Source organism: Oryx dammah, unplaced genomic scaffold (assembly GCF_014754425.2).
Source record: "Oryx dammah isolate SB20612 unplaced genomic scaffold, SCBI_Odam_1.1 HiC_scaffold_2, whole genome shotgun sequence".
Lineage (NCBI taxonomy): Eukaryota > Metazoa > Chordata > Mammalia > Artiodactyla > Bovidae > Oryx > Oryx dammah.
The window spans coordinates 170,770,936-170,785,695 of NW_024070186.1; the positions used below are offsets into that span (position 1 = coordinate 170,770,936).

A 14,760-nucleotide genomic window follows, 5' to 3' on the forward strand; every position below is an offset into this window, starting at 1 on the left:
AAAATACTGGAAATTACACTCTTGAAATCCTGAAAATACACTCCTGGATTTTCCAGGAGTGGGTTGGGGATCTTCCCAGCCCAGGGATAGAGCCCACATCTTCCAAAGGATATTAAAGGCAAAAATGGAAACTATATGACTGTTCATAATATAATTTTGTATACTGTTTTACCTCTTTGTCCTCCAGTTGTTTCATATATGTTTTGTGTCTTCAACTGGACTAAAAGTTCACCTCGTTGTTGTTCAGTTGCTCAGTCATGTTTGACTCTTTGCGACCCCGTGGACTGCAGCACACCAGGCTTCCCTGACCTTCACTATCTCCCTGAGTTTGCTCAGACATATGTCCATTGAGTCGGTGATGCTATCCAACCATCTCATCCTCTGTCAGCCCCTTCTCCTCCTGCCTTCAATCTTTCCCAGCATTAGGATCTTTTCCAATGAGTCAGTTCTTTGCATCAGGTAGTCAGAGTACTGGATCTTCAGCTTCAGCATCACTCCTTCCAATATTCAGGGATGATTTCCTTTTGGATTGACTGGTTTGCTTGCCTTGCTGTCCAAGGGACTCTCAAGAGTCTTCTCCAATACCACAGTTCAAAAGCATCAATTCTTTGGTGCTCAGCCTTCTTTATGGTTCAACTCTCACATCCATACATGATTACTAGAAATACCATAGTTTTCACTATATGGACCTTTGTTGGCAAAGTGATGTCTCTGCTTTTTTGTTTTCCCCTCCAAATTCCTGGTTAAATAAGGACTTGTTTATTTTGAGGGAAAAAAAGGTCCCGAACACCAAGCTGTTCACAAAAATAACCCACAGTATCAACTTTAAAAAACAAACTTTAAAAAAACAAACAAACAAACAAACTTTAAGTCTATTACACTAGTTATTTTTCCAGAGGATGCATTTAACATGCCAACTCTCATTCACAAAAATACATTGTTACATTTGTGTTTAACAGCCCCACATAACACTGTTATGTGGGGTATAACACAGATACCTCCAACTCAAAGCTGCTCTCAGGTTCTACTCAACTAATGAGATTGCCTTTGTAGTTAGCGAAGCAGCTACTGTATGAATGGAAAGAACTGTACTCCCTCTATAACAAGAGATTATTTTGGAGACAGTTGATACATCCTTTTTATTGTTAAGTCATAAAGACGTATCAAAATTAAAGCAAAAATTACAGGGTAAAGACTTACCGTAACTACTAGGAGGGTCAAAGGAAGTGAAAATGGGCAATATGAATTAATGAACATGGAAAGGACAAGGGTGCAGAGAACAGTGAGCATGTGCTGAAGAGACTAGGGGAGAGGATCTGGTGAAAATTTTGGTCTTAGACAAGCGCCTAGGTAAAGAAATCATGGGACAAGATTTCTAAACCCCGCTATGTGCTTAAGAGTCATCCTCACCATTGGTGCTGTCTCTGTTATCCTCTCTGTTTCATCATCCTTGATCAACTCCATCTGGTCATCCCCCTGATCTTCACTATCGTCATCATCCAGTAGGTCCCCCTCCTCAGCAGAGTCATCTGCACCCCCCACTCAGACTCCATCCTCACATTAGTCTCATCTTGCTCAGGGAGCTGCCGCTCTGTTCCTCTTCTGACTTACCCTTCTTCATCTCCACTCCTTTTTTGCTCTGTTGCTTTTCATTTTTTTCCCCCAGGCTTTCCAGTAAAGAACTCACTTTTTCTTTTATCTGGGTTAACTCCTTCTTAATGGTCTGAAGGTCCTCTTTCAACTTTCCAGACATAGAGGGAGATCCCCACTGTCTGCTCTTAGGATTGAAGCCACGTTTGCCCCTTCATGAGGTGTTTCCTGAAATCTGCTGGCGTTCCGAGGGCACCACAGCCCGAGCAATAGGAGGAGGAGGAACACGTGCTGGTAACTGTACAGCCTGTCATAATAATCCTGTTGAAAGTCACGGTCCAAGTCAAAAGATGGGCTGAGTGGAGGGGACGGAGAAGGGTGTTCTGGTACTGACCTGTAATCTGCGCTGCAGATCGTTTCACACCTGCTTTTCCTTGGTTCACTTTTGGCTCTGCAGCCAGATTAATATCTAAAACCTCGCCACCAATCATCCTGCCATCCTGTCCTGCCACAGCAGCCCGGGCGTTTCTCTCATTAACACACTGAATGAAGGCAAAACCCCTATGAACAGAGCAACCCACGATTTTGCTGTATTTTGAGAAGATTGCCTCCACGTCGGATTTCTTGTCCACAAGGGTATTAAGATTCCCAATGAACACACGAGAGTTCATGGAGCAAGGATCCATCTTATTGGTAACATTGTTGGCCATTGTCTTTGATGATACGGTGCCTCACAAAGCTGAAAAATGTAGCTGAAGATCAAGAAAAAAGTCACGGGAGGGGGAAGGGAAAAGAGATTCGATTCTGAATCTCCTATCCCTGGGGTTCTACGTGGAGAAGCCAATTGCTGCTAGAGGGTGGCAACGCGGTTGCAATCGCTCAGTCTTCGCCTCTTCACAAAACGTGTCTCTGTTTTTTAATATGCTGTCTAGGTTTCTCAGAGCTTTACTTCCAAGGAGCAAGTGTCTTTTAATTTCGTGGCTACAGTCACCAACTTCAGTGATTTTGGAGTTCAAGAAAATGAAATCTGTCACTGTTTCCACATTTCACCCATCTATTTGCCATGAAGTCATGGGAGCAGACACCAAGATAGTTTTTTGAATGTTGAGTTTTAAGCCAGCTTTTTCACTCTCCTCTTTTGCCTTCATCAAGAGGCTCTTTAGTTCCTCTTTGCTTTCTGTTGTTAGTTAGTGTGGTGTCATCTGCATATCTGAGGTGGTTGATATTTCTACCGCAATCTTGATTCTAGCTTGTTTACCCAGTGTGGCATTTTGCATGATGTACTCTGCATTAGAACTTAAATAAACAGGGTGACAATATACAGCCTTGATGTACTCCTTTCCCAGTTTGGAACCAGTCAGTTGTTCCATGTCTGGTTCTAACTGTTGCTTCTTGACCTGCATACAGGTTTCTCAGGATGCAGGTAAGGTGGTCTGGTATTCCCATCTCTTTCAGAATTTTCCACAGTTTGTTGCGATCCACACAGTCAAAGGCTTTAGCATAGTCAATGAAGCAGAAGTAGATTTTTTTTTAACTCCCCCGCTTTTTCTGTGATCCACTGGATGTCAGCAATTTGATCTCTGGCTCCTCCACCTTTTCTAAATCCAGCTGAACATCTGGAATTTTTCGGTTCATGAATTGTTGAAGCCTGGCTTGAAGGATTTTGAGCATTACCTTTCTAGCATGTGAAATGAGCACAGTTGTGTTCACTAAGATCATGATTTATACCAGTGGTTCTTAATTTGGCAATACTGCCTCCCTGGGGCATTTGGCACTGTCTGGAGACCTCTGCTTGTCACAGTGGCACAGAGGGGAATGCTACTACCACCTAGGGGGTGAAGATACCTTGGGGGTGAAGACAGGAGATACTGCTAAACATCCTACAATGCGCAGGACAGTCTCCTCCTCTCATAAAGTATTATCTGGTCTAAAATGCCAAGGTTGATAAACTGCTTTTATTTCTCTGGGACAAGGAAAGCTCTAAATTAATGTTCTTTGGATATACTTATATTATTTAATCAAATATTAAATACATTAATTATATTGTATATAATTTTATATTACATACACAGTATATGAATATTTATTTATAATTGCATACATAATATGTGAATATGATATATTAATTAGTAAATATATATACATTATTAATATTCATTATCTACATGAAAGATATACAGTTGACATCTTGTATTAATGAATGTTTTTATAAAGATAAATGACTCATAAAATAACTGTTGACTCTTTGGAAAGGGGAAAGGAACAAATAAGATATTTATTATTGGCTTTGCTATTTAGAATTATTCATTTGGAACGTCCCTGCCATTCAGTGATTTGAAAAACATTTCTGGAGCATTGATAGTGACCCTTTCATCTACAGCAAAAATTCATTGGAAGCCATTTGGTACCATATGATCTCATCTCTCTAGACTGGGTTAGAGGAGGGCTTATTGTTGTTATTTAGTCACTAAGTCATGTCCTACTCTTTGCGACCCTATGGACTGTAGCCTGCCAGACTCCTCTGTGCATGAGATTTCCCAGGCAAGAATACAGGAGTGAGTTGCCATTCCCTTCTCCAGGGGATCTTCCCAACCCAGGGATCATATCCATATCTCCTGCATTGGCAGGTGGATTCTTTACCCCTGAGCCACCAGAGAAGTCCCTGACTCAAATTTGGCCAGTGAGAAATTCTTTTTTGGTGCTTTAATATATCCTGTAATCTTAGAACAAATTCTTCTTTTCTGCTTAAACTAGTTAAAGATAGCTTCTGTTACTTTCAAGCCACGATTGTGGCTTTACCCAAAAGAACTACTCTGGGGATGAGTGTAAAATTCATCTCTAGAGGAAGACTGCTCTTTTGAAAACAGTTTAATGGGTCATCTGGGTACATGAAAGTAAAATTTCACTCTAGAGTGAAGAAGCTCAGAGCAATTATGAACAATGATAATACCCAGTGATACAAAAGGATGACTACATTGTAGGTGAGGTTGTATCTTTGCAAGCACATGTTCTTATTTGTTTGCTTTCTGTTGTTGTTGCAGTTGGAGAAGGAGGGGTCTTCATCAGTACTGGTACTTTTTGTTTTTAAGAGTTGGAGACAAAAAGCCATGAGAGTCTGAGGAAGGCAAGGCTGGATAAAGGAGGCTTTTATCCTGTCACGCTGAGGTGGCCCATGAAACAGAGTGAAGTGGCACCCCACTCCAGTACTCTTGCCTGGAAAATCTCATGGACGGAGGAGCCTGGTGGGCTGCAGTCCATGGGGTCGCTAAAAGTCGGATACGACTGATGTCTTCACTTTCACTTTTCACTTTCATGCATTGGAGAAGGAAATGGCAACCCACTCCAGTGTTCTTGCCTGGAGAATCCCAGGGATAGGGGAGCCTAGTGGGCTGCTGTCTATGGGGTTGCACAGAGTCGGACACGACTGAAGTGACTTCGCAGCAGCAGCAGCAGAGGATCCACAATGAAGGAGCATGACCTGAGAACTCCCACAGAAGATTATGCCAGTTTTAGGATTTTTTCTGTATTGTGCTCAGGTGTTATTGAAAACAAATTTAACACATAAGCTTTGTCATAACTGTGCTTCATGAAAATAAGGAAGAAGCTGTGTTCAAGCTTATGGACGAAGTATTGCAGGGAGTGGCACAAGCACTTAGGAAAGTTCTTTGACTGTGTCTGGTATATCTCCAAGAGCATCTCTACCCTAAGACAAATTCTTGCACCTGTGAATCAGGAGGATGTGTAAGAATATTCATAACAATGTATGTAAGAGTAGGGAGAAGCCGGGAAAGGAAACAATCTAAATATTGGAGACAGGAAAATGGATTGAGAAATCATGGTTGTTGCTGTTTAGTTGCTAAGTTGTATCCAACTCCTTATGACCCCATGGCCTGTAGCCCTCCAGGCTCCAGTCTGGGATTTTCCAGGCAACAATACTGGACTGGGTTGCCATTTCCTTCTCCAGGGGGTCTTCCTAATCCAGGGATCAAACCCGCATCTCTTGCATTGCAGGTGAATTCCTTTTCTCTGAGCCACCAGGGAAGCCCATGCTATGTGGTAGGAGAAACACAATTATACACAACAGGATTGGATTCTAGAAGCAAAATGTTGATTGAAAAGAAACAGCAGTATGATGCCACATTGAAGTAATTTTATCATTGAAAGACAAGAGAAAAGTTGAAATGATTTTTTAAAAACTCAGGATAGTGGTTACCTTGAGAGGAAGCAGGCAGATGGTGGGGGTCTGGAAGGAGCATATAGGAAGCATCAGTAATACAGGCTGTTTCATAAGTTGGTTGTACATTCACAGGTCTTCACTTTACTATGTTTAATAACTTACATTAACATACATTCTTTAATACATATCAGACTTTTTACAAGTGACGGAATAAAGTAACTGTCAAATTCCTTGACAGTACAGTTAAACTTCTACTGGCTGAGAGTGCAAAGAATTGTGATTTTCCTTTTTCTTTTTAGCTCTGCTTTGTGGGTATAGGGGAAGAGATTCCCACTTAAACAGCTATCTTGAACATCTTTGTGAGCTACCACACAGTTTCCTTGGTTCCTGGGACATGGATGATTTCTGCCCAGCATTATGCAGGAACTCTGAAGCAGTGAGGCAAGAAATGGTGTGCCCATATGGAGGCAGCAGAAGGACAATAACTGATTTTACACCATTGCCAAAACAGAACAATGCTTTATATTTTAAAAGTTGCTGTACCTAGTTTATGCCCTTTTGATATAGTTCTATACAGTTTCCAAAGGTTGCAACAATTCCTTCTTAGAAAGTGAGGGGAGGGACATCCCCTTTTTCCCTCTGCCTCCTTCCCACCCACCCTGCCTTGGCACCTGTTGTTCCCTATGTTTGGAAGACCCTTCCCTGCTTTGCTGATCTGGCTGACTTGGTACATCTTTAAACATTGTAAGTTTAAGGGTTAATCCCTTTTGAAAACTGCCTTCTCTCACTCTTTGATTTCTAATCCCAGAATTATCACAGCTCTGAGATTTTTGGATGTGTCATCAACCCCGTTTCCAGGAGGGTAAGATTAGCTTGGGTGTTTGTGAGAATAGCCCAGTAGGTAGGAAGAAGCAGGTTTCTGGGTTAGGCTGACTTGTTCAAAACCTGACCCACCCCATCTTTCTGTGGGTTTAGATTAATCACAGGACTTCCAGTTCTTCATTTTTATTATTGCTTTTTATTGGAGTATAGTTGCTTTACAATTTTGTTATTTTCTACTGTACAGCAAAGTGAATCAGTGATATGTATACATATACCCACTGTTTTGCAGATTTCCTTCCCATTTAGGTCACCACAGAACACTGAGTAGCATTCTCTACGCTGTACAGTAGGTTCTCACTAGTTATCTGTTTTATGAGTGCCTGCATGCTAAATTGCTTCAGTTCAGTTGCTCAGTCGTGTCCAACTCTTTGCGCCCCCATGAATCGCAGCACGCCAGGCCTCCCTGTCCATCACCAACTCCCGGAGTTCACTCAGACTCACATCCATCAAGTCAGTGATGCCATCCAGCCATCTCATTCCCTGTCGTCCCCTTCTCCTCCTGCCCCCAATCCCTCCCAGCATCAAAGTCTTTTCCAATGAGTCAACTCTTCACATGAGGTGGCCAAAGTACTAGAGTTTCACCTTCAGCATCATTCCTTCCAAAGAAATCTCAGGGCTGATCTTCAGAATGGACTGGTTGGATCTCCTTGCAGTCCAAGGGACTCTCAAGAGTCTTCTCCAACACCACAGTTCAGAAGCATCAATTCTTTGGCGCTCAGCCTTCTCACAGTCCAACTCTCACATCCATACATGACCACAGGAAAAACCATAGCCTTGACTAGACAGACCTTAGTCGGCAAAGTAATGTCTCTGCTTTTGAATATGCTGTCTAGGTTGGTCATAACTTTTCTTCCAAGGAGTAAGCGTCTTTTAATTTCATGGCTGCAGTCACCATCTGCAGTGATTTTGGAGCCCCCCCAAAATAAAGTCTGACACTTTCCACTGTTTCCCCATCTATTTCCCATGAAGTGATGGGACCAGATGCCATGATCTTCGTTTTCTGAATGTTGAGCTTTAAGCCAACTTTTTCACTCTCCTCTTTCACTTTCATCAAGAGGCTTTTTAGTTCCTCTTCACTTTCTGCCATAAGGGTGGTGTTATCTGCATATCTGAGGTTATTGATATTTCTCCCGGCAATCTTGATTCCAGCTTGTGCTGTTTCCAGTCCAGCGTTTCTCATGATGTACTCTGCATAGAAGTTAAACAAGCAGGGTGACAATATACAGCCTTGACGTACTCCTTTTCCTATTTGGAACCAGTCTGTTGCTGTGTCCAATTCTCTGCGACCCTATGTACCTTAGCCCTCTAGGCTTGGGTTCTTCAATTTGATTGAGGGAGGCTCTGACTCCAGAAAGTTAAAAGTCGACAGACCAAGCCACTGATTGGCCCCTCCCGGTGTCCCCGCCCCTTCTCTGGGAAACTCAGGGCTGGACAGACACCTCCCAGGCAGCTCTCCGGTCTCATTACAGTTGTTCAGTCGCTCATTCATGTCCGACTCCTTGTGACCCCATGGGCTGCAGCATGCCAGGTTTCCCTGTCTTTCACCGTCTCCCGCAGCTTGCTCAAACTTAAGTTCATTGAGTCAGTGATACCATCCAACCATGTCATCCTCTGTCGTCCCCTTCTCTTCCTGCCCTCATTCTTTCCCAGCTTCAAGGTCTTTTTCTAATGAGTCGGCTCTTCACATTAGGTGGCCAAAGTACTGGAGTTTCAGCTTCAGCATCAGTCCTTCCAATGAATATTCAGGACTGATTTCCTTTAGGATTTACTGGTTTGAGCTCCTTGCTGTCCAAGGGACTCTCAAGAGTCTTCTGCAACACCACAGTTCGCCTTCTTTATAGTCCAACTCTCACATCCCTACATGACTATTGGAAAAACCATAGCTTTGACGAGACGGACCTTTGTTGGTCCAACTCTGAGTCAAAGTTGGCTCAGTACAGTGCATTGGCTAAATCGCTTCAGCCATGCATTCTTTGCGACCCCATGGACTATAGTCCTCCAGGCTCCTCTGTCCATGGGATTCTCCAAGCAAGAACACTGGAGTGGGTAGCCATGCCCTTCTCCACCCGACGTTCCCGACTCAGGGATCGGCCCCAAGTCTCCTGCATTGGCAGGCGGATTCTTTACCGCTGAGCCACAAGCGGAGTCCACAGCCGCCGTCAGCAGTTAGCTTGGCGGGGAAAGTCCTCCAAGAGGAAGAAGGGGCCTGATTCTCGGCAGGAATTACGCTTTGGCGGCGCTCTAGCCTAGACCGGGGTAACTCAGCTCTCCCCGTGTGGGGCTTCTGATTGGCTGAAGCCCGTTGCTCTCACGCGAGTCTTCCGGGACGGAGGCGGACCTAGAGGGAGAAAGACTTCCTGCACAAGCCGCAGTCGTCGCGTTTGTCCGGCCGGATGGCGGCTCCTCTGCTTCACACGCGGTTGCCCGGAGATGCGGCCGCTTCGGCCTCTGCTGTCAAGAGGCTGGGCTCGTCGAGGACCGGGTAAGAATCCAGGACGCTTCCTTCTGCGCGTCCGGGACCAGAGCACTGGACCGGGATTAGGAGAGCGGAGCTGAAGGGTCTGGGCCAGAGTTCATGGAATGGGTGGGAGCCGAGGGAAGAGGGTCACTTTAGGTCGTCAGGAGTGAGCCCGTGACCCTTAGATGGGTAATAAAGGTGGGAGAGGGGCTGGGAAAAGGAACCTACTTGGTTCCAGAGTCCCCTTTTCTCCCCACTGGGCTCCCTCATATTTTTCCAGGCCTGGGTACTACCTTATACTCCTTTACTCTTCCCTCCTGCTTCTTCGACTAGATTCAAAAAGAGATACTTGGGCTATTTGGATTATTAACCAAATGATGTCACTGATGGCAGATTGTGTCTTTAAGTTTTTGTTTGCTTGAAGGTTATTTTGACGCACGTTTGCTTAACAGTGTTTTATATCTAGCTTAACTTTTAAAACCCGTAACTCCCATAAAACACTTTGGGGTTTAACTTTGAGAGTCTTTCAGTTCAGTTCAGTTGCACAGTCGTGTCCGACTCTTTGCGACTCCATGAACTGCAGCAGGCCAGGCTCCCTGTCCGTCACCAACTGCCGGAGTCTACCCAAACCCATGTCCATTGAGTCGGTGATGCCATCCAGCCATCTCATCCTCTGTGGTCCCCTTCTCCTCCTGCCCCCAATCCCTCCCAGCATCAGAGTCTTTTCCAATGAGTCATCTCTTCGCATCAGGTGGCCAAAGTATTGGAGTTTCAGCTTCAACATCAGTCCTTCGAATGAACACCCAGGACTGATCTCCTTTAGGATGGACTGGTTGGATCTGCTTGCAGTCCAAGGGACTCTCAAGAGTCTTCTCCAACACCACAGTTCAAAAGCATCAATTCTTCGGCGCTCAGCTTTCTTTACAACTCACATCCATACATGACTACTGAAAAAACCATAGCCTTGACTAGACGGCCCTTTGTTGGCAAAGTAATGTCTCTGCTTTTTAATATGCTGTCTAGATTGGTCATAACTTTTTTTCCATGAGAGTCTTTAGCAGGATGCTATGTTTTTTTCATTGACTTGTTTAAAAGAAACAAACTGTGGAATTCTTGGCATAATATCATAATTTTTTTTTTAAAGTACCTACTTTGGATGTTAGAGTTGGGGACAGTATATCAAAAGAGACAATGTCCGTGCTCTCAACCGAGTTTGAAGTCTAAGGAGGGAAAGGCAGTAAATCAACGATAATTTCAGATAGTGGTAACTACTGTGAAGAAATAAAACAGTGTGACGGTAGGGAAGAGGGAGAGGATGGGTACTTAAGATTTCTGATATGGGGGGAGGGGTAAAAAAAAAAAAAAAGATTTCTGATATGGAAGGCCTCTCTGACATTTAAGCTTCAACTTGAAAGAAGACAAGGGTCCAACCATGTATACATCTGGAGAATGAGTGTTTCTGACAGAGGGTATAGTAAGTTATATGCGAATCTGACTGGTGAACTTGAATAGCAGAAAGGACTCTGGCTGCAGTATGTAAGGGTTGGAGGTGAGGTCAGAGAGATAGGTAGGGGCTAGATTAATGTAGGACCTTGAAGATGATAAGGAGTTTAGGTTTTTTATTTTAAGTAAAGTAGGAAACCTTTGGAGAATTTAAGCAGAAGAGTAGCATGATCTTTTTTAAGTTTAAAAAAAAATAAAAAATACTGGGTTGCTGTGAGCTTTCTCTAGTTGCAGCAAACGGGCTCCTTTCGTTGTGGTGTGCAGGCTTTGCACTGCGGTGGCTTCTCTTGTTGCAGAACACAGGCTCGGGGGTGCCCAGGCTTCAGTAGTTGTGGCGGCTTATTTAGTTGCCCCTTGACATGTGGGATCTTCCCGGACCAGGAATCAAATCCGTGTCCCCTGCATTGGCAGGCAGATTCTTAACCACTGGACCACCAGGGAAGCCTGTCTTTAGTTTTTGAAAGATTTTTAGATCACTGAATGAAGAATCCGTTGATGGGGGATTCAAGTGGGAGGAGGGAGGCCAGTTAGGGGGCTTTAGCAGTGGTCTCACTGAATGATGAGATTGTTCCTTGTCATGCACTTAATGGCTTTATACTTTTGGTTCTGTAGGCTTTCAGACATGCTCTCACTAGAGAATGATTTCTTCAATTCTCCCCCAAGAAAAACTGTTCGGTTTGGTGGAACTGTGACAGAAGTGTTACTGAAGTACAAAAAGGTAAGAGGGGATAGTGTGAGGTTTGGTGGGTTTGTCCCTCAGATTTATTGAAATATAATTGATGTATTGAGGTTTGATTTTTGGTGGTCAGAATAAAATTATAGCTATTATACTAAAGACCAATAGGCAGATAAGATGGAATTTAGATATCAATATTGAAGTCAAATCAGTTTAACAATAGCATGGTGCTCTCCGCTCACAATTAGAATAGTAACCCTTTTTCTGAGGTTTTATACCTTCAGATGCTTTATTTAAAGCTTTATTTACGCTTTATTTAGTGTCCTTTAAAATCTTTAGCAAGTGGTATAATTTTAAAAAACCCATTAGATCAAAGCATTTTATTTCTTAAGTAGTTACATAAGCATTGCTTTGGGATAATAAACCAGCTCTATTAATGGGCTTTGTTTCCATGTCAGTTTAGAAGCGATTCTACTGTGTCTCGGTGATGGTGGGAAAATGTGCATTCTGTGTAGTTTCATGTGTGACCTGCGTTTATATCCATATATATGCATGGATACTGTCATGGTCAGATGTTAGTACACAGGTGTACACAAGTGTACCCAAACACCCCAGAACTGACATGTAAGTGTTACAGTTTTCTTGTTGCAATAGTTTAAAGTCCTGCTGTTGGTCTTTAAAAGGAAAACCCAAGCAAGCAGAAATTCATTTTTTTTCCTTCTTCTTAAGGGGGAAACAAATGACTTTGAGTTGTTGAAGAACCAGCTGTCAGATCCAGAGATAAAGGTAACTAATTTTGTGTTTGATTATTAGCAAAGTTGTTACCACTTTGTTAATGTTATTAACAAAGATGTTAATTTGCACTTTTTGTCCTGTTCCATTCTCTAGAACTTACTTACTTGGTGATCCTGCTTTAACGGTTCTCAACCAGGGGCATTTTCACCCCTGAGGGAACTTAGTGATGAATTGGGGACATTTTTGATAAGGGAACAGTGGTACTGTCATCCAGTGAGTGGGTGATAGGGGTGCTGCTGAAAAGCATACAACACACACAGCAGCCCTTCACAACAGTGCACGATTTGGCCCAAATCCCAGCGGTCCTGAGGCTGGGAAACCCTGCTTTAATTTGCCCTTTTAGAACCCGTCTCCTATGCTGCATGCAACGCTCATGGCTCTGCAGTGCCAAAACAACAAAATGAAACCAACAAACGATGACTTGTATTTCAACCTACTACCCTGTTTCAGTGTTTTTGGAAATGGTTCGAGATATGTACGCGTCAAGTAAATGTTATTCCCCCTTTCTTCCTTGACTGCCCAGTTGTGGGAAGAATAGTCTGTTACTGTGGGCAGTGGTGGTCAGATTGCCTGGGATAGAATCCCAGCTCCATTGTTTCCCAGTGTGTGATCTTGGGCACATTCTTTAACCTCTCTGCCTCTGTTTCCCTTCTTGTAAAACCAGAGAAATAAGTTCTTTAAGCATAGAGGTCTTTCGAGGATTCAGTGAGAGCAGTGTCTGACTCAGAGGACTTTGTAATTGTTCATGTCGACAGTCTGCACTTTTCTCATTCGTGTTTAAATCCACTGTGACGTCCACTGCTATATGTACTGTGACAAAGGTTACTGATGATTTCCTACATTTTGATTTCATGGACTTTCTCTTTCAGCCCCATAGTAATTTCTTGTAGCAATTTGTACAATTGACTGCCCTTTTCTTAAAACCTTTCCTTCAGTTTCTTTGATCTTCCTGTCTTCTTACTGCTTATCTCTCATCACTCTTGACAGGTTCTTCAGAAATTTGGTATTGATTGGATTTCCTAACTTACCCCGTCCTCACTTTACAGATTCTTCCTGTGTGATTGCCCTATGGTCTCGTGGCTTTGGGATATATCTGTGTCCTCATAATAGAGCTATTTGCATTTATAGATCAGATTGCTCTTGTGGACTTCAGACTTTGTTCTTTCTTTTTTAATTTTAATATCACTTATTTTTTTTATCAAAGTATAATTGAATTACAACGTTGTGCGGACTTCTTAACTGCAAACCCACAGGTGTTACAGATGCCCTGGGTTTAGCGTTTTCTCTCTTGCAAATCCACTTCTATACAGGCTTTATGTGCTTAAATGATTTATTGCTTGTCTGTCTCATGTACACGTCCCCTCCATCCCTTATATCTTAACAGTGCATCTGAGTCATCTCTAAAGCACATTCTAGAAATGCTATTGCCCTGCTTCATGCCCACTGAGGAATAGAGGACCAGCCCCTTAGCATGGCCTGCAGCAGACTTGGAGTGTTCCATCTCACTAGAGACTCTGTTTCTTGAATTTGCCACTTTACGGCTTTGATGTGCCTTTTCTTTCTGCCTGTGAGAGGTTCTTGGATCCACTTTGCTTGCTGCCTGTTTGAGTATGGGCTCTGGTTACATCACCTCCCTCTCTTACTGGCTTTGTGATTGAGGGCAAATTACTGCATTTCAGTGCCTAGGTGTCCCCAGCTATGAACCAATGGTTCTATCTATCTCATGGAATGTTAAAAGTCTTAGAATAGTGCCTTGCACCTAGTCTTATATTAGTGTTTTTTATTATTATTACTGTAATTATAAGACTATTCTTTGAGACCCAACTGAAAGGTCATCTTCACTAATGAACTTTCCCAGATATTGTCTAAGCACATGATTGTGCCCTCGTTGAGACCATGCCCCACACTACCAGCAGATCTCTAATTAGAAATCTGGCTTACAGAGACTTCAGTGATATGTCTGGTCCCTCATTGCTCTCCAGATTTATCTGTTGGCTTGCTTGCTCACAGTATACTCCAGCCAGACTAAACTGCTCTTGGTTTTCTGAAGACATGCTTTCACCTTTGTAAAGTGTAAAGCCCTTGAGAGTACTCAGTCTGTTTAAAGACAATGGAAGCATCACTTCGTCTTTAAAGCTTTCTCTGACCTGTGCCTTCTTCCCCGGGTGCACATTCTTTGTGTTCTACTGTATTTCATATCAGCACATCTCCAGGGAATTTTTATAGACTCAAGAATCACATCAGTTATGTTTATGTTAGTTCAGAGGAGTGTTGAAATAATTTGTTTCTAATGATTGTTCGGTACCATAGTCTCTGACTGGTTTACTTGAAAACTGGAGCATTAAATGTCCTTATGATTTTGTTGCACTTGTTTTAGTGGAAAAGTGACAGACTGGAGCCAACTTTGTGTGTAACTTAGCTTGACCTCTCTGCTTCAGGTCTTGTTACCCTTAATGAATGTGGACATTATGAAGTTAAACTGAGGTGCAGATGAGTTGTGACTTTATTTTCCGGCCAGGTTAGTTAGGGTTTCATCAGCAAATAGTGTCTTGGAGGTTTGTCACATAGATAATGCATAGGAAGCTCTCACTGGCTGAGTGGAGGGGCGGGAGCGCCACTGTGTGGGGCGGGGCACTGTGGGGAAGTGGGCGGGGCATCGATCTAGGCAGCCGGTTTTGA

At 43.1% G+C, this 14,760-nt stretch overlaps 1 protein-coding gene and 1 pseudogene across 1 annotated transcript in view; one reads left to right on the top strand and one right to left on the bottom strand.

The window, feature by feature from the left end:
• Positions 1-1,239: 1,239 nt before the first annotated feature.
• LOC120875054 lies at positions 1,240-2,414 on the bottom strand (annotated as a pseudogene).
• A 6,584-nt stretch (positions 2,415-8,998) lies between these two features.
• The window catches only part of RRN3 (RRN3 homolog, RNA polymerase I transcription factor), a 29,154-nt gene continuing 23,392 nt past the window's right edge, over positions 8,999-14,760 (top strand). The window contains exons 1-3 of the mRNA XM_040256741.1: positions 8,999-9,131; positions 11,223-11,328; positions 12,016-12,072. Coding sequence (XP_040112675.1) covers positions 9,043-9,131; positions 11,223-11,328; positions 12,016-12,072 — 252 coding nt within the window. The 5' untranslated portion in view covers positions 8,999-9,042. The remainder of the gene's footprint in view (positions 9,132-11,222; positions 11,329-12,015; positions 12,073-14,760) is intronic.